Source organism: Equus quagga, chromosome 2 (assembly GCF_021613505.1).
Source record: "Equus quagga isolate Etosha38 chromosome 2, UCLA_HA_Equagga_1.0, whole genome shotgun sequence".
Classification (NCBI taxonomy): domain Eukaryota; kingdom Metazoa; phylum Chordata; class Mammalia; order Perissodactyla; family Equidae; genus Equus; species Equus quagga.
In genome coordinates, this window is record NC_060268.1 from 145749817 (window position 1) to 145776411 (window position 26595).

The following is a 26595-nucleotide window of genomic DNA, read 5'->3' on the forward strand; positions in this document are numbered from 1 at the left end:
AATTCTCAATTAATATTTATTAAAGTTGTTGTTTGTTTTTTCTCTTACAGGCTGAATAAAGATCAAGTTCTTTGTTGTCACGCATAATCATTCTCTTTTCCACAGACCTTGTCGATTATAGTAGAGTAAACCAGGATGTCTGTGGATTATTCTCAGCTGCTGAAATTGTTCCTGGTTTCTTTTGAGTAGAATCTTGCTTGTGGAAAAATTGGCTTTTTTTCTTTTTTTGATATAAAATGTCAGTTAAGGCTACATCCTAGAATTGTTTCAGTATTTTTCCCCCCCAATTCATTCAATGCTGCAGCCACGTGGGTTGTTCCGGAGACTGTATTATTACAACAATTTGGCCTTAGATTGAGGTTTATGTTGCGAAACCAGCTACAGTGGGCCCAAATGTGGAAAGCAGATGTTTCTTTTCTGGCATATCTTGCATAATTATCTAACAAGAGAATGTCTCTGTGAAGAGGATGCTTGAGAAATGTCATGTTTTTGGCAAGGATCAAGGAAGAAAAGTAAACTTTCAGCTCCTCATTCTTCTTAGAAGAATTTTGCTTGTTATTGTGAAGACAACAAGTATGCAAAGAACTCTTCTCTGTTCCTTTAAGAAACTTGTTTCCTTTTCTAGTGTCTTGGCTCTTCATGAGGCAAAAATATTCCTTGGGGACAGCTGACAAAAACTTTATTTAGTAGCTCTTAGAGATTCATCATACTGGGGTCAAAGAAGACTTTTTAAAAAAAAAATTTCAAAAGGCGTGTCTTAGTCAGTTTGGGCTGCTATGACAAAAATACCATAAACTGGATGGCTTAAACAAGAAACATTTATTTCTCACAGTTCTGGAGGCTGGAAGCCCGAGACCAGGGTACCAGCATGGTTGGGTTTTGGGTGAGAACCCTCTTCCTGGTTTGCAGACAGCTGCCTTCTTGCTGTGTCTTCACGTGGTGGAGAGAGAGATCATCTCTCATGTCTCTCATTCTAAGGGCACCAATCTTGTCATCAGGGCCCCTCTCTCATGACCTAATCATCTCCCAAAGCCTCACCTCCAAATACCATCACACTGGGGATTAGGCTGCAACATAGAAATCTTGGGGGAGACACAAATATTCAATGCATAGGAAAGCGAGTGCCCCCAAGCTAACTTTTTTGTGCATTTGCAGTGCTGTGTGGAAGCTCTGTTGTACATCTCCTGAGATCCCATAGGTACCACATTAAAAAGTACCACTCAAGTGAGAATGTGAATAACTGTTATTAGATTCCCTCTGACCTGGTGTTAAAATGCCTTCAAATAGATTTAAGGAATTACTCATTAAGAGGATAGTTTTCAAAAAGAATTGCCAATTGATTAAGTCACACTAGGTATTAGATTCCAACTTATGGAAGAACAAACTTCTTGAAAAGAAAGGGTTGGTTTTTTTTTTAAATTAAAGAAATATATTTTTATCTTTATACTGTTTTATAATTATGCTTTTAATTTTATAATGCTTTTATGATTAAAGGAATTTAATAAAATCCATGTTCATGGATATGTTTGAATAATCAATGAAGAGCTAGAGAAATGGAAAAGATGAAGAAAATCCAAGAAAAAGAACATTGTTTAGAAAGGAAACTAGTTACACTCTTCAGATCTGTCACCGTGGCTTCCCAGAATTCAGGGTGGGGTTGAGGGAGGCAGAGGATGAGGGAGAGAGAACGGAAAACCAGAGAAGGACTCTGGGGGAGGGAGGGTCGAGGGAGAGTATTGTGGACTGGCTTTATTTGTTTGTTTGAAGTAAATGCCTTGGGCATTATCTAGACCAAAAGACATTCTGAAACCAAATGGAGATAATTCGTTTTGTTATTGTTGTTTTACCTCCATCAAGGAGCATCACCTAAACATCTGCATCAGTAAACAAGAGTTGACCGTGAAAAATTAAAACTGTTGACTCAAATTAGTCACTGTCGGGTGAGTCCCTGATGAACTGACGGAGTGAGTGGTGAATCTGTATTCTTAAGTCTGAAGAGGATGTTTAAAGTTCCTCTCTGCAGTTTTTCCAGGAGAGAAAGCGTTTATAGGTTGTTCAAAACATAAGGTCCATTATCTTTCCTCCTAAAATAAAGGCTGAAGAACAAGGAAAGCAAAATGAACAGTTTGAAGACATTTGCTCTATTCCTGACTTTGGGCAAAGTTTCCATAACTACAGAAATGAGGGGTGTGAATTAACTGATTTAGCAGGTTCCTTTCAGGGATAAACTGTGTACTTATCGAAGTTTTTTCCAGAGCACTATATTATTTTTAATTGTTTAATTTATTATTTTTTTATTTTTATTTTTTTTGCTGAGGAAGAGTCGTCCTGAGCTAACGTCTGTGCCAGTCTTCCTCTACTTTTTATGTGGGTTACCACCACAGCATGGCTGACAAGTGGTGCAGGTCTGTGCCCAGCATCCAAACCACAAACCCGGGCTGCTGAAGCAGAGTGCACCAAGCTTAACCACCATGCCACGGGTCTAGCCGCTAATTTTACTTTTAAAGAATAATTTATTGAGGTGAAATTTACATAACATAAAATTAACCATTTTAAAGTGAACAATTTGGTGACATTTAGTACATTCACAATGTTGTGCACCTACCATTTCTATCTAGTTCCAAAACATTCCCCTTACTCCAAAGTGAAAACCTTTACCCATTAAGCCATTTTTCCTCAACCCCCTCCCCTGGCAACCATCAATCTGCATTCTGTCTCTATAGTTTATCTATTCTGGATATTTCATAGAATTATAAAATATGTAAATGTTTGTGTGTGGCTTCTTTCACTTATTATAACATTTTTTAAAAGTTTATCCACATTGTACCATGTATGAGTATGCCATTCCTTTTCATGGCTGACTAATATTTCATTATATGTATTTACCACAATTTGTTCATCCATTCATCCAATGCTAGACATGTGGGCTGTTTTCACCTTTTGTTTATTGCGAATAGTGTTGCTAGGAACATGCATGTACATGTACTTGTTTGAGTATCTGTTTTCAATTCTTTTGGATATATATTTAGCAGTGGAATTGCAGGGTCACATGGTAATTCTGTGTTTCACTTTTTGAGGAACTGCCAAACTGTTTTCCACAGTAGCTGAACCCTTTGACCTTCCCGCCAGCAATGTGCAAGGGTTCCGATTCCTCCACATCCTTGCCAACACTTATTATTTTTCATTATTATAGCCATCCTAGTCTGTGTGAAGTGGTATCTCATTATGGTTTTGACAGCAATATGTTATTAAGTTAATTCTTTAAAAGTCAACTTTTAATAATAAAATCAGAGTGGACAGTGAAGACGCCTGAGGATTCTAGAACCCACGCCCATCAATCTCTTATTGTTGTGGGACACCAGTCCCGGGCCTCTGTCAAGTTCGTTAGAACCATGTTCAGAAGCAGAATTTTATTTTATCAAGGGGGTCAACTCTTTTGACTGGGTAGGATTAGAAATACAGGAGCGAGAACAACCAATGAGGGCCACCAGCAATAGCACTCAAAATATTACTTTTGCTTTCATTCAACTCAATGGTTTATGCATTCATAAGGGAGAATGGTGCATCAGAACATCTATCTGAAATCACAAACTTTTTTTTTTAAGTAGTAGTAGTTACAAATTTGAAGGATACGATTCACCTGCTTAATATACTTTTGCCTAAGTAGATGATGCCATTTTGGCCATTTCTTAAGGAGTTTCAGGTTGTAGTATATGCAGAGATCTAAAGAGGGGAGGAAATAATTAATCCAATGAAAGGACAGAGAAATAAAGTCCAAAACTAAATGTGGAGAGAAAGAAAACAAAAGACATGATCTAAGAAGAATATGAATAGAAGATGTTTTGATTTGGTGTGTCTACAATGCCACATATTTTTCTCCAAGGATAGGAATCTACTTAAGGACACTTGAGCTCTAGGCCTCTGGAAAACTGTCATTGACGACACCATGTCAGAGCTGTTTCATCAGTGGTTTCCTTTGAAGATAATATTTGCTTCAAAACCAATCAGGCAAATTGTAATCATTTACATTCCTTTCACTTTTAAGGGGCATGAAGTTACTACAAGAAGAACATTCTAGAATAGCTCTAGCCATCAGGAATAAATTAGAGTGAGAGGTGGTAGCTTTGGGGCGTTCATTTCCCAGATGCATTTCTAAAAAGGGGATAAAGAATTTAATTAGCCTGCAAGAAGAAATGCTCAGGAATGGCAAATGAATCAGATATCAAATTTCTCACGGAAAATAGCCTTAATTGCTTGTAATTTGGTGTCTGATTTCAAGACAGATGTTTCACAGAGAGAATGTTATGAACTCTACTTTGGAAAATTGTCAAGTCATAGCCACACTTCTAAAGTCTGTGTGTGGCCCCGTTCTTTGGGATTCTCTTTTCTGCATGTGCAGGGCACTCTCCCATCGCTGGGCCTCTGCCTGGAGCACATTCCCTGTACACTTCCTCTTCTCCAGCCTCACTGTCCCTTTTCGTTTTTTCCCTAGTTAACTCATTTTTTGAGCCTCTGCTTAAGCACTACCTCCTCAGAGAGGCCTCCTCTGAGCTATAAGAGCCCGTACCCCATTTATTGCCACTTTTGTAGTCCTCACAAGGCACCGTGGCTCCTTGTTTACTTCCATCTTCCATGCTAGACTGTAAATTCTATTCGGGCAAGCTTGTTCTCTTTTGATCTAGTAAGTGCCTTTCAAACGTTACCTGAATTGACTTGGCTCTCCCAGGAATAAACCTTGCTTAAACATCTGGTTTCATATTTCTGATGTGGAAGAACCACGTCCCTGGCTGTCCCATTTCCTTCTCTTTTTTCGGTCATATCTTCTTGAATAAGCTTAGTTGCAGCGATGGCTTCTGGTCAGACCGTGAGTGCATTGGCCCAGACGGCCTCCTCTGTCCCTGGAATTGCGAATTCTTCTGCAGGCTGTTCTGTGTTGGAAATCCTACTAAAGAGACTGAAGCTCAGCCTGACTGCACAAATGATGCCACACTGACAACAGAGAATTGTTTGTTTTTTTAAAAAGTAGATAATGCTTCCTCCTCTCTCACATCTGCTCACAGCAAAGCCTGCATGGTGTGGATTAATGTTATTAGAAACCCATGTTGTCTTCAGGGCTTGCATAAGCCGATCGTGGGAAAATTGGTGTCATGGAAGAAGAGTATTAGAGTTTGGTTTGCTGTTAGGGGAAAGAAGAGGATTCAGGAGGCAGCAAGACCCGGGTGTTGCTGGTTTTATCTCCTCTGGAGATTCATGTGAGGCTCATCAATGAGACAGCCGCTTGTCCAACACTTCAAGTCCCTGGGCACCTTGCAGAATCAAGGGGAGGAGTTAATGATCTATGACTGGAAGAAGGTGCTTAGGTGCTGCAGCTGGATGCTCACAAGGAAGCAACATTCCGTGGGTAGTTCTGGTTTTTCTGATTTTTGCCTCTGGCCATGCGTGTTTCGAATTCTTTGAGACTATTTCAAGCACCTATTCCTGTACCAGAGAGCTTGCGCCCTCTGGTGGTAAAAGCGAAGTACAACAGACTTGTTTTAATTTTAAACTCAATACTGATAATGGGGAATGGTTGGCGATTTTTGCCTAAATTATGAAAGTGATCTGTTTGCAAATATCTATACACTAATCCTGAAGTTTAAGTCTAGAATGTCCTTGCCTGGCAAGCATAAATTTGCAGCTGGAAAATGTCCCTCAGTCATAGCATGTGACAGGGATTTTCCAATTTTGATGTGCAAAAGAATCACCAGAGAAATTTGATTAAAACTCAAATTCTCAGCCTCAGCTCCAGAAGTTCTAGTTCAGCAGGCTTTGGATACTGCCCAGGAATACTCCCATTTAAAACGAGCCCCCCAATGAGGGTGACCTGTGTGGCCTGTTCTTTGGGAAATGCTGGTCTGATGGCTAGGAGTATAGACTTGGAACCAAGTTCAAGTTCCCCCTCTGCCAGTCGTATGGCATTGGGTATATTCCTTAACCACTCATTGCCTCAGCTCGTCCATCTGTAAAAAGGCAATAAGAATACTGACTCCATTGGGTAGGATAAGATGAGATCCTAATATAAACAGCGTGGTACAGGATCTGGTCATGACAGGCACCCAGCACATGCCAACTCTTATTATTTGTAGTGTTAATCTTAATTAGCTGCAAGTTGCAGGGCCAGAAAAGACCAGGGGAAGCTTAGATTTTCTGGACCAACAGGCATTAAATCCTGGGCCACAAGTTTTCCGCAGTGAGATGCAGTCATGGATAGAGACCCCTGTCTCCCCAGGATGGCCAGTAGCTGCGGACCTCACTCAGAGCTTTACATACAGGAGGACAAGCAGCACCCAGCCGGGGGGCTGCTAAGGATGCTAAACAGCCTGGGCAGAAAAGTGCTTTGAGACTAAGGCCCTTAAAGGCAGGGAAAGTGTTTTTATACCTCTTCATACCTCCCAGGCCAGATGGGTAAAGGAGAAGGTGGAGTTGACAGCTCCCCTACATAATGGTATTAAGAGAACAACTGCTGTTTCTTCATCTATAGAATGGGCATGATAATACTACTTTCCCCACATAGTGCTGAAGAACAAATGAGAGAGGATATGTTTAAAACCCTCAGTACGATAGTTGACACCACTGGTCCTTGGATAGTATTGTTATCTTTCCCATCCCTTCAGGTGTGAATTTATCTGTAGGATCCTTTTGAAAGATAGATATTGATCAGAAGGGAAACAGATGATCCAGATGTGTAATGAGATTTTAGAGCAGTGTTTCTTAATGATTTTTAAAACTCTGTGTTTCCCCCGATTAACTTAAAAGTCATATCTTCTTTTAAGATACATTTATTAAGTTTAATATGTTTATGTATAAAAAGTCATATATGTATGTATGTATAATAAATGTGTGTGTGTGTATGTGTGTGTGTACAGGCTACCAGTATTGAGGTTATGAGAGCAAAGTAATACAATGACTGGCATGTTATGAAGTCCTAGGCCAGTGTGGATTATTCCTATCGATACACTTTAATCCATGTTTATATTTATCTCCTGTGTATCTTCAAATTCTTCCCACTTACAGCATTTAGCTGAGCTTCCCGCGTTAATGTGATTCCAGCCCCACCTGGGAAACATGCACATCCTAGTGTGGCCTGTCCTCGGCTGCACCACTAGAGGGAGCCACTCTGTAACGGGTGAGGTCAACCTAACAGAGATGCGTGATCAGCCAGGTGCTGATCAGAGGCCAAGGCTATAGGTTACCGGTAACATAGTTCAGATTTATTAAAAAACACATGGGTAACGAGTCAGAGCTTTGGCTAGCAATGGTTTGGAAAAGAACTGAAGGCATTATTCCACAAAACATTCACAGTTGCGTGCTAGAGACAGAGAGCGGGGAAGTGTTTTAGAAGCATTTGCGGTGGACAATGGAGGGCCCGGCTTCGTCGTACTCCTGTTTGCTGATCCACATCTGCTGGAAGGTGGACAGAGAGGCCAGGATGGAGCCGCCAATCCAGACAGAGTATTTGCGCTCCGGAGGGGCAATGATCTGTGGGTCAGGATGAGAAAGAAGGGCCTTTAGTGCACTAGGACAGGGCCTGGGCGTTCTACCATGGTCCAGACTTGGTGACCTGGTTGAAGTCTCATGGACAGCAGGGTCAGTCTTGGCTGTTAGATGCCTACCCCTACCTGTACCCCAACCTTACCCGTACCCCTACCCCTATCCCTGACCCTACCCCCAACCCAACCCCTGTCCCTAACCCAACCCCTACCCCTAGCCCAAGAGGGTGTGAATAGCTTGTGGATTTGGAGATTCTTCACTAAGCATATTTGTTTTTCTGGCTTCCTTTACACCACCTATTCCAAAGCATGTGTAACACCTCTCCTGCGTTCAGTCTACTATGGGGCAAACTAAAAGTTGGCCCCAAATCCTGCATGGCCTCCACTTAAGAGCCCCCAAAATAACTACAGCTGAGCAATTCCAAATTCCACTCCAGACTTGGATATTGTGTAGAAATGAATATGGACACTTCAGCTCACAGACAAGGTGTTTCTGAAACCACAGTGAAAGGGTTTAATTTCTATTTACTCCCCAAGCTCTGGTTGCACATTTATCTTTAATACAAGTAGCTGACACTTACTGAACACTTACAGTGTACCAGACACTGTGCTGAGCATTTTACATGTATTGTCTCATTTAACTCCCATACCTACTTTGAAGAGTAAATATTAAATTACTGCCGTGTTTCATACAAGGAAACAGAGACTGAGAGATTTAGGTAGCTGGCCTTGGTCACACTGCTTGAGTACATGTCAGACCCACTATTCAAACCAGGATCTCTTCCAGGTGTTTTTTGTTTGTTTGTTTCATTTGTTTTGTTTTAGAGGTAACCTTTTTATTTGGGGATAATTTTAGATTTACAGAAAAGTTATAAAGATCGTGCAGAGAGTTCCTGTAGACCCCTCATCCAGTTTGAATTTCCCCTAATGTCATCATCTTACTGTCCCAGGTTTTTAACAGTTTCCTCTCATCACACTGGAACCAAAGTTCCACATTCATTTCTAAACAAGAGTCTAGTTTGGAGCACTAGAAACTACCCAACTTTAGCTAGAGCCTCTCTTTGTAATATGCCCCCCACCTAGGTTGGCTTTGTTGGGGAGTCCAGCAGCTGGTTTCATCTCTCTCCCTGCAGTGTTGGGGGAAGAAGGGGGAAGAGCCAACCAGAGGGGCATCCAAGAAACAGAGATCCTCAGAACCAGTCTCTCTCCTCTCACCTGCAGACTGTGAGAGTCTATGCTGCAGAGAGCGAGCGTGCTTCAGGCTTGCGCTCTTTTATGTTGCATACCGCTTCCAAAAAAGAAAAGGGAGTGCAAATAGCAGAGAACTTGTTTGAACTCTTCTCCTGTGTGTGATCTGCACCCAGATTGCCCCTTTTCTGGCTCCCTGTGACATGGGTCAGAGGGTGCCTGCATGGCCTTCTGATGTCAGAGAGTGATAATAGCCTTTGAGAAGTCACCAGCCACATGTAAGTTGCCTCCAAAGAATGATTTCCATTTAATCTCTGAGTTCCCTGGATTGGGACTCAAAACTCACACAATAGAGGAGTCTTGGGTGGTTTAGGGACTGAGCTTGGTCGTCCTGGAGTCATTCTGTGCTTTTGAGAATTTGTGTCAAAAGGTGTGCCACACAGAGAGATGAAGATAACATTCTAATTCCTGGCTACTGAGACATGGTCACGTTTAGTGGTGGAAGAAGAGTCTATTCTATTGAATCTACAGGGTTTAAACCGCTTCAGAAGTATACCTGACTTGTCTGAGTTTTTAACGTCCTAGACTATATATAATGTTCCACACTATGCTATCTATACTACACATTCTATTTTTGTGATGAGGAAAAATAACAAAATGTATATTTTAAAAAGGTATGATGAAGGTTAATTGGATTTATTGAGTGGATCATTTCGCACTATATGCAAACATTGGATCATTGTGTTGTACATCTGAAACTAATATGTCAATTATATCTCAATTAAAAAATAAAAAGATATGTGCACATGGGGAGCTCTGTTGACCTTGACTGCAGCTGCTGAAAATAGCTGATAGACAGGGATATGTGTAGATTAAATCTTTTACAAAAATAATTCAGCTTCTCTTATGAACTGGATTGACTTATAGCCTATAAGGTATGGAACTGTGGACTGGTGCCCACCGCCTAGCCCTAGAACCCGTGAGCAGATATGACTAAGATGTGGCCTCTGAAGGAAGAGTCCTTCACGTCACATCTGGTGGTAAGGTTGGCACTGCCAGGAGCCTAGCCATGGGGTCTGTCACCGAAACATACCTTGATCTTCATGGTGCTGGGCGCGAGGGCCGTGATCTCCTTCTGCATGCGGTCAGCAATGCCGGGGTACATGGTGGTGCCCCCGGAGAGGACGTTGTTAGCATAGAGATCCTTCCTGATGTCAATATCGCACTTCATGATGCTGTTGTAGGTGGTTTCATGGATGCCAGCAGATTCCATCCCTGGAAAAGAGATGCGGGCCATGGTCCTTGGGCAGTGGGTAAAACCCAGGTTAGGCACAGAAGACCTGCATGAGCACGTGGAAGATCTTACACTGGACTGAGGCTAGGCAGGCATAGTAATCTAGGAACCTCCCATCTGAAAGACCAAAAGTTCCTTGTAATGCTTGTAAAGGTCCCTGTCCTCCCACCTCTTGTCCAGTGAGGAAGCCCTGCTGCAACATCTCCATGGAGTGGGGGTCTATGACATCACATCACTGATTTTTAATAGACTCACTACTGTGTGTATGGTCCAAAAAAGGGGTAAAGCCTTTGGGCTCCCTGCAGAAGGTCCAAAACTGAGCCAGTGTCACAGCCATCACTCAGAACTCTCCCAATCTCCTTTCAGCTGCTGCCTTGTTCTCACCCCTCAGAGCGAGATGGTGCTGAATCATCAGAAAAGCGCTTCATCCTCTTTGGACAAAGACTCATTTTTCTTCAATCTTGATAAGACTTTTTTTGTCTGAACTTTTTGTTAATTTCCGATATGGATCTTTTGATAAGAACTTCTAGGTGGCCCTTCATCTTTTGCAGTGCTGTGATATAATAATAATAGTAACAATAATAATATCTAATTATTAATTACCAACAATATCTGATAATTATAGAGTGCTCATTTTGGCCAGGCACTGGCCCAAGTGCTCCACACATATCTCTGGTAATTCTCAGAGCCACCCTATGACACAGGTACTCTTACAGTCCTCATTTTACAGGTGAGGACAGTGAAAACCCAGGCTCACCCCTCCCAGAGCCTACCCTCTGTGAACAACTGTGCTAACCTCTCTCCCAAGATCAATGCTAATGTAGGAACAGGCTCTTCCATTTCTCTCTCCCCATACCATTCCCAAACTCTCAGCATTCAGCACAACCTTCACATCCATCCAGTGGCTCCACTGTGTCCTAAGCACAGACGATATCTGATCTTTCACCATGCACCACGTGCCAAGAATGCTTTTGGCTTGGCTACAACATAGTGTTTTCTCAGAAGGAAAACTCTTTTCTTGGCTTCCTTAAGTCTTCTTACTCTTTCCCTTGCCTTGGTTTAGAAATGCATTTGGTCTTGTGGCCCCTGTTGCACATTCCCACATGCAGAAGGGTGCTGGTTGCCAAGGGCTCATTGGATATGGGAGAATGGGGTGGTGTCCCCTTCCCAGGAACGGGGTGTTGGTGCCTACCGATGAAAGATGGCTGGAACAGGGTCTCTGGGCATCGGAAGCGCTCGTTCCCAATGGTGATCACCTGCCCATCAGGCAGCTCATAGCTCTTCTCCAGGGAGGAGGAGGACGCAGCAGTGGCCATCTCATTTTCAAAGTCCAGAGCTACATAGCACAGTTTCTCCTTGATGTCCCGGACAATCTCACGCTCAGCTGTCAAGATACAAACATTAGGGTTTGCACAAGCAGTAAAAATCCACCTGCCCTACTCCAATCTCTCCCACAATACAAGCTCCTTCAAAAAAGTGTGTAAATTCATTATTCTGTGACCCCAAATCCATGATGGGGATTAAGTTATAGGTCCGCTAGGGAACCGCTCTGTTCCTAACAGAGTGCCTCACTCATGGAACACCTTTAGTAAACATTGTCTGGAAAATGCATGACAGGAGTAAAATGAGCTAGCTAAAGAAAGGGACAGAGCAGGAAATCCTTCTGTACATTAATTGTTTTTGCAGAATTAACTAATCACTGTCTTTATCACTGTTTTATAACAGTTTGTTATATTGGTTTTTCAGTTTTTCAGGATGGCTTATGCTGAAGCAGCCCCTTAGGGGTCGCCACAGTTTTCAAAAAGCTCCAGAGATCCATGTTGATTAACCCAGGTAGATTCTAGCTCAAACTCTTGGCACATTTATCACCTTCCAGAAAGAGGCAGGCCCTGGCTCAGGACCAGTCCTAGTCTAGAAGGCTCTTGTGATGCATGGAAGAAGTGGGCAGGCAGATACCTTTCAAACCCTGTACCCTTAAGTTCTAAACTATTAGTTCCATCTGGGCCTCTGGGAATTTTTTGGAAGTGTCTTGGGATTCTTTGTAGAGAGCAGAGGAGGAACAGAATTAATTCAATTCCCTACTCCAAAAGAAGCCTTTAACATCTTCAGGGCTCAAACTTGGAGGCTAGAATAAGCCCCAGGCATGTCCAGAAGCCTAAACATTTGGCCAATTGGTGAGGCGTGGGTAGGCAGCTAGGGCCACAGACACTGAGGATGTCCCGATGTCTCTAGTGACGTCTGACTCTGCCTCTTGTGGATGGAGACTGGGAGGCATCAGTTTGGAGTCTGAAGACACAGGTATCACTGCCTGCTGGGATGGTATCAGTAACAGCTAACATTTACTGGATGCTTACTCTTTGCTTATTCCATGTGCATTATCTCATTTAATACTCACAACAATCATCTGAGAAAGGAACTATGATTACCCTCATTCTCCAGATGAAGAGACTATGCCTTAACGAGGTTAGATAACTTGTCCAAGGCCACACGGCTAGCACGTGGCAGAATTGGGACCCAAGCCCTGTCTAGATGTCTCCAAATACTGCCCATCACCATGCCATTCTATCTTCAGTCTCTGCACTCTCTCTTGTGAGTGGAGAGGATTAAAAAAGTTTCAAGTAATACAACTGTGACTAGCTCAGAATACCAGACAGTTATAATGTTCTCAAGGAAACATTATAAGCATTTTGCAATTTCACATAGCAAAAAAGCTATGCTTCGCTCTGGGCAATACAGTCAGGCCTTGCCATCTGCAAGGCTCCCTCCCATAGTTTCCTTGGATAGTCACTATGGTCCTGTAAATTACTGTGAAGAACACACTGTCCCTAAACCCCCTTCCCTTTATTTCCATGGGCCTCACCGGTAGTCACAAAGGAGTATCCACGCTCAGTTAGGATCTTCATGAGGTAGTCAGTGAGATCTCGGCCAGCCAGGTCCAGACGCATGATGGCGTGGGGCAGGGCATAGCCTTCATAGATGGGCACGTTGTGGGTGACACCATCTCCAGAGTCCAGCACAATGCCTGGAGGACAGTTGGGCATGACAAAACTTATCCATGGCAGCCAGCCTGTTGTCACTTGCTGGTGTAGTAGAAGGGGAATTTCTAAGCCTCCTACTTGAAAGGGAGGAAGGAAGGCATTTGATAGGATAGGGGAGGTGGGCCGGGGTTTGGGAAAGATGAAAAAAGGAAAGAACAGGAAGAGAGAAGGAACGGAAAAACCCTTGCTGGAAATACGAACTTAAGAGCTTGTTTTTAAAGATGAGAAGACCTTTTAGGGCTGGGAATAGCCCTGTCAATTCTAACTCACCCCCCATCCATCACAACCCACATGTTTATAAACATCAACTCCCGTAACTGATGGTGTATTCAGGAGAGTTTTCCTTTCTTCCCACACACCTACCAGTTGTACGTCCAGAGGCGTAGAGGGACAGCACCGCCTGAATAGCCACATACATGGCCGGGACGTTGAAAGTCTCAAACATAATCTGCAAAGCAATCCAAAGAGCTAAGTTAGTGATCTGCCAGTTTTACCAAGAATGTTCAAGAGAGCTTGCCGTGTGGATGAACGCGAATGGGCTCGCCTGCTTCTGTGCAGAGGAGACTAAGGCAAAGTAGATCCAGGACAGACAGCCCTGGTCACTGGAAGAGGAGAATGAAGGTGTGAGCGAAGAGACCAACATACCAGTGACCTGACGGCATGGGGAAAGGAAAGGGCAGTGTGCACACGTGACTGGCCAGGCATAAGGGGGTCTAGCTTCTGGCTCTTGCCCTGGCTCTGACTTGAATGTGGCCTGGGGAAATTCACCAAACGACTAGCTGACTAATGCGGGCTTCATTCCAGGGCTCTCAACTGTACACGGAGGAGGAGTTTGGACTAGATGAGCTCTGGGGCTCTTCCAGTGTGAACAGTGTAGGATTTACTAACAATATCAGAGCCAAAAGAAAAAGAAAAGGCAACACCCATGTTTTGACTTCTCTGCTATAAAGAGAGAGACCTTTTAAACCTGAAGCTTAGATTGATTGTGATTCACCCAATTCTGTGATTTGCCTGAGGTTCCACGTAATTTTTTCTGCTTTTTTATTTAGTTGCTGGGTCAATGCCAGCCCTAGAATATGAGGCCGCCCTGGGGTGCAGTGGAAGGGGCCCTGATTCCCGGAAGACAAGAACTGCCTGCTGGTAACAGAGGACCACGTATGAATGCCAGTGCACCAGCTCAGGCAGTCCAGAGATAAGACTAGAACCAGAACCCCTCCAGGTGACTCAGGAGAAGTCTGTGCACACCAAGATGCCCACAGGCTTCCATTTCTCCATCTGCAGAACCCTTCCTGGTCTATTCACCAGAATGCCACACATCATTTGCTAGAGAGTCATAATTCCCAACTATTTTTCTACCTTCACAGTATTCACAAGAACAATAAGGCACATCTGAAACAGTATCTCTTGCTGCATGGAGTGATTCCCAGGCACACGGATGTTCCCCTGTGGCGAATAACAGCTAGTGTGTTGGTGTAAGCACCAAGAGCTCTTCTGAGGAAAAGGCGCTGCAGTATGTATATTTATCCTTTTCCGAGGCCAAAACATCCTGGGTCGATTCCAGGCTCTGCCACTTCTAGCCGTGTGACCTTGGGACAACACCTAATGTATTTGAGCCTCCATTTCTTCATTTATATAATCAGGATAATAATAGCTTCTGCTTCACATTGTTAAGATTTAAAGAGACAATGCATGTAAAATACTTAGCCCAGGATTTAACCAGAGCAAGCATGAAATTGACATTAGATATTTTTATTTGACAGCTCATCCAAACTGGAAACCTTGTCTGGCAGGTAGAATGGATGGTCTCCTGCTATAGGTCTTTGAGCTTCAGACAAGTCACAGTAATGACAAGGATAACTATGATTCATTGAATATTTATTACACCAGACATCATGATATACATTTAACATTTTGTCTCATTAATCTTCACGTCAATCCTTTGAAAAATAACAGTACTAGTATTACTCCCGATGTGTAGACAAAGAAACTGAGGCTCTGAGAAATTAAGTGGATTTCAGGTCACATGGCTGAGAAGTGACAGATCCAGTTTTCAAACCTAGATCTGTCTGACTCCAGAACCCAAATTCCCCACTGTGTTACCTGCGTTTTGAAATGACTTCTCCTTAGGAGTTTTTAACCTAAACATATGTCACCTTTTCAACTAAATCTTTTAAATTTCCTATTGCTCTTGGAGCCAAGGGGCAGTTCCCGCAGGAAGGATGTGAATCCCATCAAGATATTCCTTTGGAATCCTTTGTCCTTTGGAATCCCCAAGCTTCTGGAAAGTTGTCAGTCTGTGAGTCTACTGCTAGGGTGGGCCTTCTCTCTGCTGTCCTTCATAGCCGCTTTCAAACAGGACTTTCCCAAACCCAAAAGTGCTGGGTCCTGGAATGGGTATTTACCTGGGTCATTTTCTCCCTGTTGGCCTTGGGGTTCAGGGGTGCCTCGGTGAGCAGGGTTGGATGCTCTTCAGGGGCAACACGAAGCTCATTGTAGAAAGAGTGGTGCCAGATCTATCGGGGAACCAAGGAGAAAAACAATGATGTGATGACGTGAGAGCACTGCAGACCCCAGAAAGGGACCAGAATGAGCTAAATAAAACCAGGACCACATAAAATGTTACAAGTACTCATGATGTGTTCACATTTTTACAGATGCTGAGATTGAAGCTCAAGGGAGTAATTCACCCAAGGGTTCACATCTGGTAAGTGACTGAGAGAAACCCAAACCCAGATCCATGAGGCAGGATGGTGTAGTGGTTAAAGGCACAGCCTCTGGGAGTCAAACCTGGGTTCAAAGCCCAGCTCAACCACTTCTTGGCTGTGTGAGTTTAGGCAAATTTTAACCCTTCTCAGCTCCAGTCTCACCATCAGTAATATGAAAATAGCTAGTACGTCTTTGTCAGAATTAAATGAGGTAACCCTAGAGTTACTATCCAGCTCAATCCCTGGCCTGAGTGAACGTTATTATTATTCACTGTATCTTCTTTACCCCTTACTTCCATTTTAGTTAGTATTCATGGGGAAATGATTTCGTTTAGCAGGTAAAGGACAAATGAATGATATGTGAATGGATGAATGAAGCGGACCTGAAAACCTAGTTGCCATTTTTAATACTTTTAGGGAAATCTCCCTCTGCAGTGTATGTTAAGAGGACAGGTCTCCCTGCCTCTTGCCTCCATCCCTTCAGTCCTCCTCCTTGCTCTCCAAGGCTGGGATAAGCCTGCCTCCGCTGGTACCCTCTAGACCTTCCATTCATGGGCAGACACTTAGCCTTCAGGTGTTTCAAAAAAGCCAGCGCCTATTTATAGCATATTTGTGTGAATGTACTTTGGACATAAGTGTGTTTGCTTCATGGTTGAGCATCCTCTTTCATCCCTGGATGCCAAAAAGAACAATCGATTATAAAAAGCGCTAATTAATTGATTATTTTTAAAAGCAAGAAAATTCTCCACTAGCACCAGGAATATTAGATTCATCCAGAATTAAGACAAAACAAGTACTGCTGGTGAAAGTTTATAAATGAATAAAAGCAAGATGGACTTTAAAGACTCTTTATCTTGTTCCAGTTTCTTTGGTTTCGAATTTGTGGTTTCTAGAAAGGAAATGAGACTCCTGAAAGTTCTCCTTTGATGGAGTAAAAGCAGCAGAGTGCTCAAGAGATTCTGCCAGTCATATTATAGACTGCAGTTACTCTGAAACATCATTAGAAAAACAGCCAATTTCTCTGTCTCTCTCTCTCTTCTCTATCTCTCCAGAAGACACTTGGAATTTAAATTTTAGAAATGATGAAATGCTTTATTCGTTCCAAGGATCTTTCTCCAGGCACCTACATTCCAAGGTGCTGCCAGCTCCATGGAGAAACTCTTAAAGAGCGTTTTCTCACTGCTATTAATATCGTCTCCTTGAGACCGGCCGGGTGGCGCAGCAGTTAAGTTCGCATGTTCCACTTCTTGCCGGCCCGGGGTTCGTGGGTTCTGATCCCGGGTGGGGACATGGCACCGCTTGGCAAAAGCCATGCTGTGGTAGGCATCCCACGTATAAAATAGAGGAAGATGGGCATAGATGTTAGCTCAGGGCCAGTCTATAAAATAGAGGAAGATGGGCATAGATGTTAGCTCAGGGCCAGTCTTCCTCAGCAAAAAGAGGAAGATTGGCAGTAGTTAGCTCAGGGCTAATCTTCCTCAAAAAAAAAACGATAAAAAAAAACTTCTCCTCAATGCAAACTGCAGTCTTACCAAATCCAGAATCTTAAACTAAGCAAACCCAATGAAATGCAATTTTTTTAGAGAAGCAGATGTTTCATCATTACTGATAAATTCCAATTCCAGCAAAACTATATTCTTTTAAACTGGTAATATTGCACATGTGTGTGCATGTGTGTAGGGAGCTGATAGATAATTAAAAGTCCAGATATTGTTCCAGTACATTTTGCTGCATTTTTAAAAATTTATGCCATTTTTCTCATTAGCCCTTCTGCTTTTTGTCTGATCATTTGTGTTTCTGTGATGCCAACATCCTAGGATTTAACTCTTCTCATTAGTTCTTTGACATGAGTCTGGGAGATAAAGACTTCACTTAAGGCAACACAGAGACATCCTTCTTTAAAACATTTATTCTAAAACTTTTGTCAGTTGCTTGTGCTTCAGTATGTTGAGGGACATTCCAGAATGTACCAAATCCACAATGTCACAGCCCCTTTTGCTATAGCGAAACTAGGGGTTTTTTTGTTTTTGTTTTTGTTGACATTCTGGATAGGTTAACGAAAAGCTTTCAAGAATGGGTGAGATAAAGGAACACCCAGCCCTTCAAGTCTTCAGCCATATGGCACTGAGAGGGACAACCATGCAGCCTCTGATGAGAACAAAAGGGGGGATTATTCTCCTGGTTGTGGCTCATACAATGTTTGTCCTGGTGGGGGGGTGGTGGGTAATCCAGTTGACTGAGCCATAGTATATTCATTCCAACCACTGGCAAAAGACTACTGTTCTCAACTCCAGAACTGTCTCCCTCTAATTGGTTTATAAACCTTATTAGGCAAGGGATTTGTTTTTTTAAGGAAAGGTTTCAGGATTTCTTTTTCAGTTAGTGATAGTCTAGAATAAACATTAGCTAGGCAAAGTAAAATTGAGCAATGTGAGCCAGTTATTTTCCCCAGCAGGAGCAAGATGTTTTGAACCAGCGGCCACAGGACATATGCATCTCAACCTTCAGGGAACCTGCGGGTACCTTTTCCATGTCATCCCAGTTGGTGATGATGCCATGTTCTATCGGGTACTTCAAGGTCAGGATTCCTCTTTTGCTTTGTGCTTCATCACCCACATAGCTGTCTTTTTGTCCCATTCCCACCATCACCCCCTGAAAAGGTTCAAGACATAATGAGTCAGTCTTTCCCAGAATTTGTGAATTCATTCAATCCTATCATAAAGGGTTAAATCACTGAGCTGGGAAGTTCCTCTTTCGGTACCAGCAACAATGTGCTGAGTCACTATGCTCTTAAACAACACCCCTCAGGCCTGAATGAGTCTACAAGTAGCCCAGAACCCTGTGGGTTAGGCAACTTTACACTGTGTGTTTATCTTCTGTCTTCCTTGATGAGCTCTGTTAGGGCAGAGATTGAGTTTGTCTTGTTCCCCACTATAATAAATTGCCTGGCACATATTTGGCACTCAGTAATTATTTGTTGAATGGATGTATGAAGTTTGACTTATTAGTTAAATGGCATTTTGCCTCTTATAAATCCTTTAAACTGCACTTTTAAAGTTGTCAGCTACCCAAGAGTATGTTGTTTTCTAACTATTATAAGCAAATGCATTATATTTACAAATGACCCCTCAGTGCTTGATTTCTAATGGATAAATCCATACCAGTCAACATTAAAACATCTGCCCAAACTAGTCAGATGTATTTTTTTTAATTATTAAGATGAAGCTTAAAAAAATAAAATAAGGAGAATTCTCATTCCTGGGTTTTGTATTGCACCGGGGTGACAATTTTAGAATTGCAAAACAGTCGTGGCTACTAATAGATCCATAAGATAGTGGCTTGTGCAAACTATTTCTATTGCATACAGTTCAACAAGGAGACAGAGTAAGTTCACTGGAGGAAGCTTGTAGTATTTGTTCTTGGGAATATATGCCAAATTGAGAGCCATAAACATCAATCACATAGGCTCAATGCGCGAAATACATTTCTGATGTGATGGAGAATTTCTGAGATGAAATTCTCAGTTTTTGCTATGTGGCTGCCACCAACATTTTGTTTATATGTAACATTACGTAAAATTACCATGGGGCTTTCCAGATGTATTTCATTGACAGCTAACATTACATAAAATTACATTTGGTAACAGAGATGGTTTCATCGAACATTGAGTTCTATGAGAGCGAGTGACCTGGGTTCTTTGTTTAGTTTCTTTCCAAAGAATAGCTATGGTATACAGCAGGTAACTCATAAGTATTTCTGATAATGAGGAGGATTATATTTAGAAAAACAGAACTTATGAAAAAGGGGCATACTTATATCTGATAGATACCCACCAGATAGTCTGTCTACATCATATATGAAATTGGCACTTCCTTCTAGATATCAATCATCAGAGGTGTATTTTTTGCAAGTTTATATAATTTCTGGGCAGAGAGCAAAAGATAATCTGTGGATACCCAGGGACACACAGACATTGAGGGACCTAATCTGTAGCACTATTTCTCTCTGTTCCAATCACAATTTTGCTCACCTGATGTCTGGGACGTCCCACAATAGATGGGAAAACAGCCCTGGGAGCATCGTCCCCAGCAAAGCCAGCCTTACAAAGCCCGGAGCCATTGTCACACACCAGGGCAGTGCTGTCCTCTTCTTCACACATCTTGGCTGGAGCAGCTTCACAGGGTCCTACAGGGAACAGGGAGGAAGCAGCCCCAACTGTAATTCAGTACTCATGGCATTTACCCGACCACTCCTACCTTCCAAGCTGAGTTGGGTCCCTCCTAGAACACTCTCCACTAACCTTTATCTAATATAGCATTTATCTCAAAGTACTTGAACTAGACTGTAAGCTTTTTATAAGCCAAAACTCTGACTTTCATGTTCATACACCTGGCTTCTACCACAGTAGCTGGCACGTCACCTGTACCATTAAGGACTTAAAAGATTGACTAAGCAAGTGAGTGAATGAAGAGCTGTAGAGCAAAGATAGGAAGATCAGACTGTGAGACCAGACCTTCACAAGGACAAGTCACTTGTCATATGTTAAAGAAGTTTCTGGAATTTGCCCTCTGTATTGACCCAAAGTCACATTTTTCTAGATATGTTATAACTTTTTAAAATTTTTTCAAAAAGGTAAATTTTGAGGGATGGGCAGCATGTGAAAATTTGGAACTGTTGAAAAGTTTAATATAAAATATTTAAAAGAAAAATCTCTTTTAGATCCTGAGAACTTTTATTTTACCCTTTGGAAAACATTAGAACAGATCAAAACTTTCTAAGAAGGTGCTTTAAATTTAGGGGCTGCTGTTATTTTCCATTAATAAAAATCACTGCCAACTTGAAAGTCCAACAAGCCAGAGTGAGTCCAATAAATTACACATCATGAGGTAGAAAACTTTGCTGCCATCAAGAAAGATAAATAAAAGAATAAGCTAAAGGTATATTCTTATGTAAGAATAATAGGTGAGAGAAAGTAACATTGTGTGATCCCATTAAAAATGTGTTTTTATGCAATGCAAAAAGATTTATCATATTTACCAAGATGTTGATGGGGGTTATTTTGAAGTGGTAGGTGTTGTAGATGTTTTTAATTATCCTACCTGGTTTCTGTATTATTTTCTAAATTTCCTAAGTTGAGCATGTATTCTTTTAGAAATAAAACAATATTTTAAATGTCTCACTCTTAAGTTTGGGTCCAATGACAAAATTTGAAAGGCTGGAGCAAAAGCAACAACTTACAGATTTGGGAAATTGAAGGCCTAGTCAAGAACATTTTGATCCAACACCCTCATTTTTGTAAATGAGAAAACCCAGGGGAAGCGATTTGCTCAAGGTCGCATAGCCTTAGAGGCGGAGTTGAACCAGAAATCAGGTCCCCTTGGCTTTCAATCCAGATTCCCTTCCATTTTTCCAAGCAGGATTAGGTGGAAATAGATATCTGGTAAAGAGAGGGCCACCCATAGTTTTCCGCCTGACTTTAGATCTTAGGATTTCACGTTGAGGAAGATTCTTCTAAGTTGGTGAATTCCTTGTACACCCAGACCTGTTTTTAAAAGAAAACACTTTTAAGGAAATTTGTGGTAAGTAAGAAAAGAATAAAAGCGATTACAGTTGGCGTTCTGCCAGACCGTTCCCATGAAATCAATGCTGCATCTTTCCAGATGCCTAGAACTTCCCTAGCAGTGCCTCCGCACCATAACCCTTGCCAAAGAACGTGAACCGCAGCTGAGATGATAGAGTTTAAAATCCATCTACTATTGTAGAGGACATCTACTATTGTCTGCAACTGACAAACAAGGAAATCAAGACTCAAGAAGTTGAAGTGACTTGTCCAAGATCCCGACACTGGGAAAGTCAGGGAACAAAGGTCACAGAGCACAATGACTACAAGCTTGGACTCTTGAGTCAGACTGCCTGGATTTCAGTTTGAATTTCACCACTTAGAAGCTGTGTGACTCAGTAAGTTATTTAACATCTCTAAATCACAGTTTCCTTATTTATTAAAAAAAAGCAATAATATTGGTACATACCACATAGAGTTCTTATGAACATTAGGTTTTTTAAAAAGCATTTAAAATAATTTATAGTGGTGTATACGTTATGAGTTCTCTATAAATGCTAGTTTTAAAATTACTATTATTAAAATCATTATGTGATGATTATCATTATCCAGATCTTTTCATTCCTGGTCTTTGCTTCCTTTCCACACTGCCTCCAAGCTTAGCACAGAAACCCTCAACTTGTGGATTCCACTTGTAGAAATGGAAAATGGGACTTATAAATGCTTGTTCTTTTCTTTCCCACCCATCTCTTCCCCTTCCAGACACTGAATTCTGTTTGGCATTCGTGTGATTTGGCTTCCTTCCTAGCAGATTTGAAGCTGGAAGAGAGGTGAGAACTGTAAGGGAAACAAGATAGAAGAAACAGTAAGAGTCTGAGGCATGTGTCAGAGGCGGCCAGCACCGAGAGCAGCAGGCTGTCTGTGGATGCGCCAAGCAGACTTTCCAAACCAAAAGTAAAAGCTGAAAAGAGGATAAAATATTTGGCATTAGAACGTTCTGAAGAGGCGACAGTATGGTCATCATGAATACACATGTCCTTAATAACCCTTTTGTTGGGGAGGGAGCGTTTGGGTGGAGTGTTTGAATATACTGCAGAAAAAGTAGGCTGACCCTCGGCATCAGCACGCGTGCAGGAAAAAATCTCAAAATTCAGTGAACGTATTTTTATTTGGCAAAGATGTCCACGAGGAATTTTACAATCTTTAAAACGAGCACTGTGATTAGAGAAGAAATCTCTGTGCCCTCGGAAAGGAGCTGGCTCTGTGGTTTACAACTCTTACCAAACCTGAATGAGCAGCTCGGTTTGGAGCAGAGCATTTCCTAATTAGGTAAAACACACTCAAATGTCTGCTTTTGGAGCTGCACCCGGGTCAAGGGGTTTGCTCCAACCACTCGAGTGCATCTTGTGCCAAAAATGACTAGTTAGTGGGAGGGGAGCGGGGAGAGAACGTTGCAGTTCCCAGCTCCTTGGTCTTGAAACACAAACCATATTTAGTCATGAATCACAAATCGAAGGAGAATCTCAGTGTGAAAACTCCAGTCCGAGTTGAAGCTGCCAAGCCCTGATTTACAGCAAAGATCAGCCTAGGGTGGCAGGGCTGTCCACAGTCCCGCCTGCCTCACCAGGCTGAGAGAAACGCAAACCAGACATCCCGTAGGCTGAGACACAAACAGCTGTCAGATGCACACTCTGCTGCCTCCTTCCTATTCACAGAGAAAGATTCAGTTGGTTTCCTGCTGCGCTCTGCTGCAAGCAATCAACCACCGACCGACAGCAATGCACATCCTCAAGTGTAGCTCACAGAAGACACTACCAATTAGAGCCAAGGGAACTCGATGCAAATACACAAATAGCCAGTGTCAAAAACCAGGCAACTCGCCTCTGGTTGCTTCTAAAATCTACTTCCAGACACCTTAGCTGCACCAAAAGTACAGTCCAATTTAAAACCCCCACATCATATCAGAACCACAAATACTGAAGTTTTCAGTGCCTAAATATAAATAAATGTATAACTTACTACAAACAGCTAAGCTGCCTCCTTGAAATGCGCTTCAAGATTTGGGCTGTTGGTTTAGTATAAACAGATTTTACGGGTGACAGACATAGATTTCAGCCCATCTTCCTCTCCCCTTCCTCCCCGACACCAAGCTGCATCTTAGCCTTGTTTTTAATATTAAATATTTAGGGCTGATATGTACAATCATTTTAGTAGTATAATCTTCATTCAAAAATTTCAGAGTCGTGAGCCCAGCCAAATTCCCGTAGACGACGCTGTATTACGCTGAGTAAGATCAGAGCCGCTGGATCTGTAAATCACATCCCTGGGCCTGTGCCACTTACCCTGACAGTGCTCTGCTGGGCTTCTCCGCTCTGGGTGGTGTTCAGGGAAGCTGAATTCTGAAGGGTTATATAGCCCCTTGGTCTGCTCCCCTCCCACTTGCTTCCCAAACAAGGAACAAAGACTGACTTGAGCCCGTCGTTCAGTCTAACACAACCATATAGGGACCTCAGCACAAAACTCTCTAATCTGGGTGGCCGGAGGCCTGGGTCTCTTCCACTGCATTCCACTGCTCTGCTCATGAAACAGGAGGCAGCTCAGCTGCCTTGGGAGATAAACACCCCAAGCCTTCAGAACAACTGCTGAAATGGCCAGAGATACTAAGCTAGTGTAATGGGGCGGAGGCAGGCATGGTTTGCACATTTCTCAGAAGATGCCAGCCTGCTGTCATGCTGGCATTTCAGGGCATTTCCTAGTGAACCGAGTTCAGAAAGGAGTAGCTTCTGAGGAGTAGGAACTTTTAAAAATTCTCCTGCAAAGATCACCTGCAATGAAGAAAGATATTGTTTCAATTGTCCATAAATATATAGAGGGAATAATGATTCTACCTAGTCATACGGTGTTTATAAATCAAGTTTGTGAGCAGTGTTAATGGAAATAGGAATTGCAGTGGAGACCGGGTTGACAGGTTCATGTTTCACAGAGGAATTTGGAAGTCAGCATTGCCATAACCACTTTAATCTTTTGGTACATTAGATATGTCTACTAATTGGTCACTGAGCAATTTAGCAGCATGATCAGGGACCATCCTTTTATCAGAGTCCATATGGCATTCTGTCACAGAAGCAGTTTGAAAGAGAAAAGGGCGTGTTCAGGGGAAGTCTTTCCCATCCTCCTCTCTCCCCGCTAACTCGTTTGACAGGTGATAGAGAGACAAGGGGACCCAGACATTTCTCAAAGATAGGTAGTGAAGGAACACAAACCTGACCTTAAGCATTCATTTCCAAGCGTCAATGGATAGCTTCAGTGGTTTTACGTTTATTTGCTCCCATTCTCCAAGCCAAGGTTCTAACTAAATTCATGATAGAAATATTTTTGATGGATACTATGAGTATTTCTGGACTGACTTGTGAGAATGAATGAATGGCTTTATTTTACAACTGTGGCCAGCTGTTCACTCATGTTACTGTATCGGATCGGTTTAATTTATGGTATACACACACATACGCATAGATTTGTCTTTGAGAAGTTGCACTATTGATTATTAGAACATTTTAAATAGCTTAAGATTAAATGATAGCAGATTTCTCTATATTTTTCAGGAATTTTGTCAACTGTGTCTAGTTTTTGTCACCCAGAAAATACAACTTTCTGAATGTTCAAATAGGAGGACTATAGAGTACAACATAAAGTGGGGCTTTGGGGATTAATTCAATGGTTTTTATCGCAGGGATCATGTGAAACAAAAAGTCCTTATTTTCCTGATTAGGAGGGCAATTTGAGTAGAGGTGGGATTCCCCCATTTCCCACTCTGTCTCAAGCAGGGTCTTTCTCGTCCTTGGTGACTTTATGAAGTGAATATTCCTTTAAACACCAAAAGAAGAGTTTTGATACTCATCTTTATGACTCATGTCATTTTATTCCTTGAGTATAGTAGTGTGCATCCACAGCTCTGACAGCAATCAATTTTCATGACATAGACAGACATCCAAGGAGATAACTCAAGATTTAGGGGTTTTTTACAAGTTTTTTTTTCCTTTCCTTCCTTCCCTCTTTTCTTTCTTCCTTCCTTCCCTCCTCCCCTCCTTCCTTCCTTCCCTCCTTTCTTTCCTCTTTCCTTCCTTCCTTCTTTCCTTTCTTCCTTCCTTCCTTGCTTTCTTGGTTTCATCTGTGATACTAACCAGGGAGAAACTGTAACTGAAAACAAATTTCTGAACTAGTGAGTAAAAGGCCTCATTGTCTGGGTGAGATTTATACTCCTGTGCCCCATCCAAGTCTCTTCAGGGAGAGAAGGCAGCACTGGCTGAGTACGTGTGTGTATGAAGAATCTCCAGTTGAGTGGCCGGAAATCTTCCACGGCTCTCAGCCACGTATCCAAGGAGTTATGGAGCAATTAGAAAAACAATAGTGCCTGATGACTTGGTTGTAGTTCAGGAAAACTATAAAATAAATTCCAAAGTCTAAGCACATATTCAAGAATCATCTCCAGACCTGTCGTTCTGCAAACATCACACACCATCTTGGTAACATTATCCAGTGATGATTTATTGTAAATTCTTTGAGACCCGGGATAATTTTAATCCTCTTTGGGACCCAGTCCAAAGCTGAGTGAGCAGTGAGTGCTCAATAATTACCTAACAATTTCTTGATTATTCTTCATCCCCAGTGCCTTGCTGAATAAAAATTAAGCCATGTCAATACAAGCAAACATTCATATAATATGAATTTCTGGTATGAAATATGATTTTCTTCTGCTCTTGAAAATTTGGGCTGTAGGAATTGTTTTCTCTAGACTGATCACACTCCTTAGCTATTTTGTTCAGCTCATAAAATTCATTTCATCTGAGAAGACACAGTGAGAGCAAGCCATCCTTTCCACCTCCCTTTCTTGGAATTCTCCAGGTTCTGAAATTCTCAGAACCAAAGGCTGAGTTCTCCCAAGACAGCCTAAGCAGACAAACTCATCAAGGCCATGGTGGCACGATGACCACTCTGACCACATCTGCAGGGATTTGCCAGGCTCTGTTCTGTTTTCTACTTGAACATAATCAGGATTCTTTATGGCAAATTTGATTTGACGCCTCCTGTGGGGGTGTAAGAGCAGGGATTTGGGAGATATGCTAATACTCAGTAGATGGTGTTTATTTTCATTGTGTTCCCATTTATTTCAAAATCTGAGAAGCTCAAAGGAATGTCCCATAAGAGAAGACCCTTGGCACACTAAATGTGAGAGAAACAACATGCGATATAAGGAAGGGATGCAGTGACAATCCGGCCTCAG

At 42.1% G+C, this 26595-nt stretch overlaps 2 protein-coding genes across 3 annotated transcripts in view; one reads left to right on the forward strand and one right to left on the reverse strand.

Annotated features, from left to right (window-relative positions):
• STAMBPL1 (STAM binding protein like 1) overlaps positions 1 to 15727 on the forward strand; it is a 66749-nt gene extending 51022 nt beyond the window's left edge. The window contains exons 11-12 of one of the 2 annotated variants that reach the window (XR_006887650.1): positions 14414 to 14559; positions 15704 to 15727. Coding sequence is in view for 1 of the 2 variants with exons in the window: in XM_046654842.1 (XP_046510798.1) it covers positions 14414 to 14431 (18 nt within the window). In the remaining variant the exon portion in view is untranslated. Of the gene's footprint in view, positions 1 to 14413; positions 15424 to 15703 lie in introns of those variants that run through there. The other variant, XM_046654842.1, reaches the window with a different exon arrangement.
• ACTA2 (actin alpha 2, smooth muscle) lies at positions 7229 to 23804 on the reverse strand. The gene is made up of 9 exons (XM_046654844.1): positions 23657 to 23804; positions 19785 to 19939; positions 18278 to 18406; positions 15452 to 15562; positions 13413 to 13497; positions 12872 to 13033; positions 11204 to 11395; positions 9811 to 9992; positions 7229 to 7518 (listed from the first exon to the last, which is right to left on the reverse strand). Exons 2-9 carry the CDS (start codon positions 19911 to 19913, stop codon positions 7375 to 7377), a joined length of 1134 nt encoding a protein of 377 aa, XP_046510800.1. The 5' UTR covers positions 19914 to 19939; positions 23657 to 23804; the 3' UTR covers positions 7229 to 7374.
• Between the last annotated feature and the right edge of the window lie 2791 nt (positions 23805 to 26595).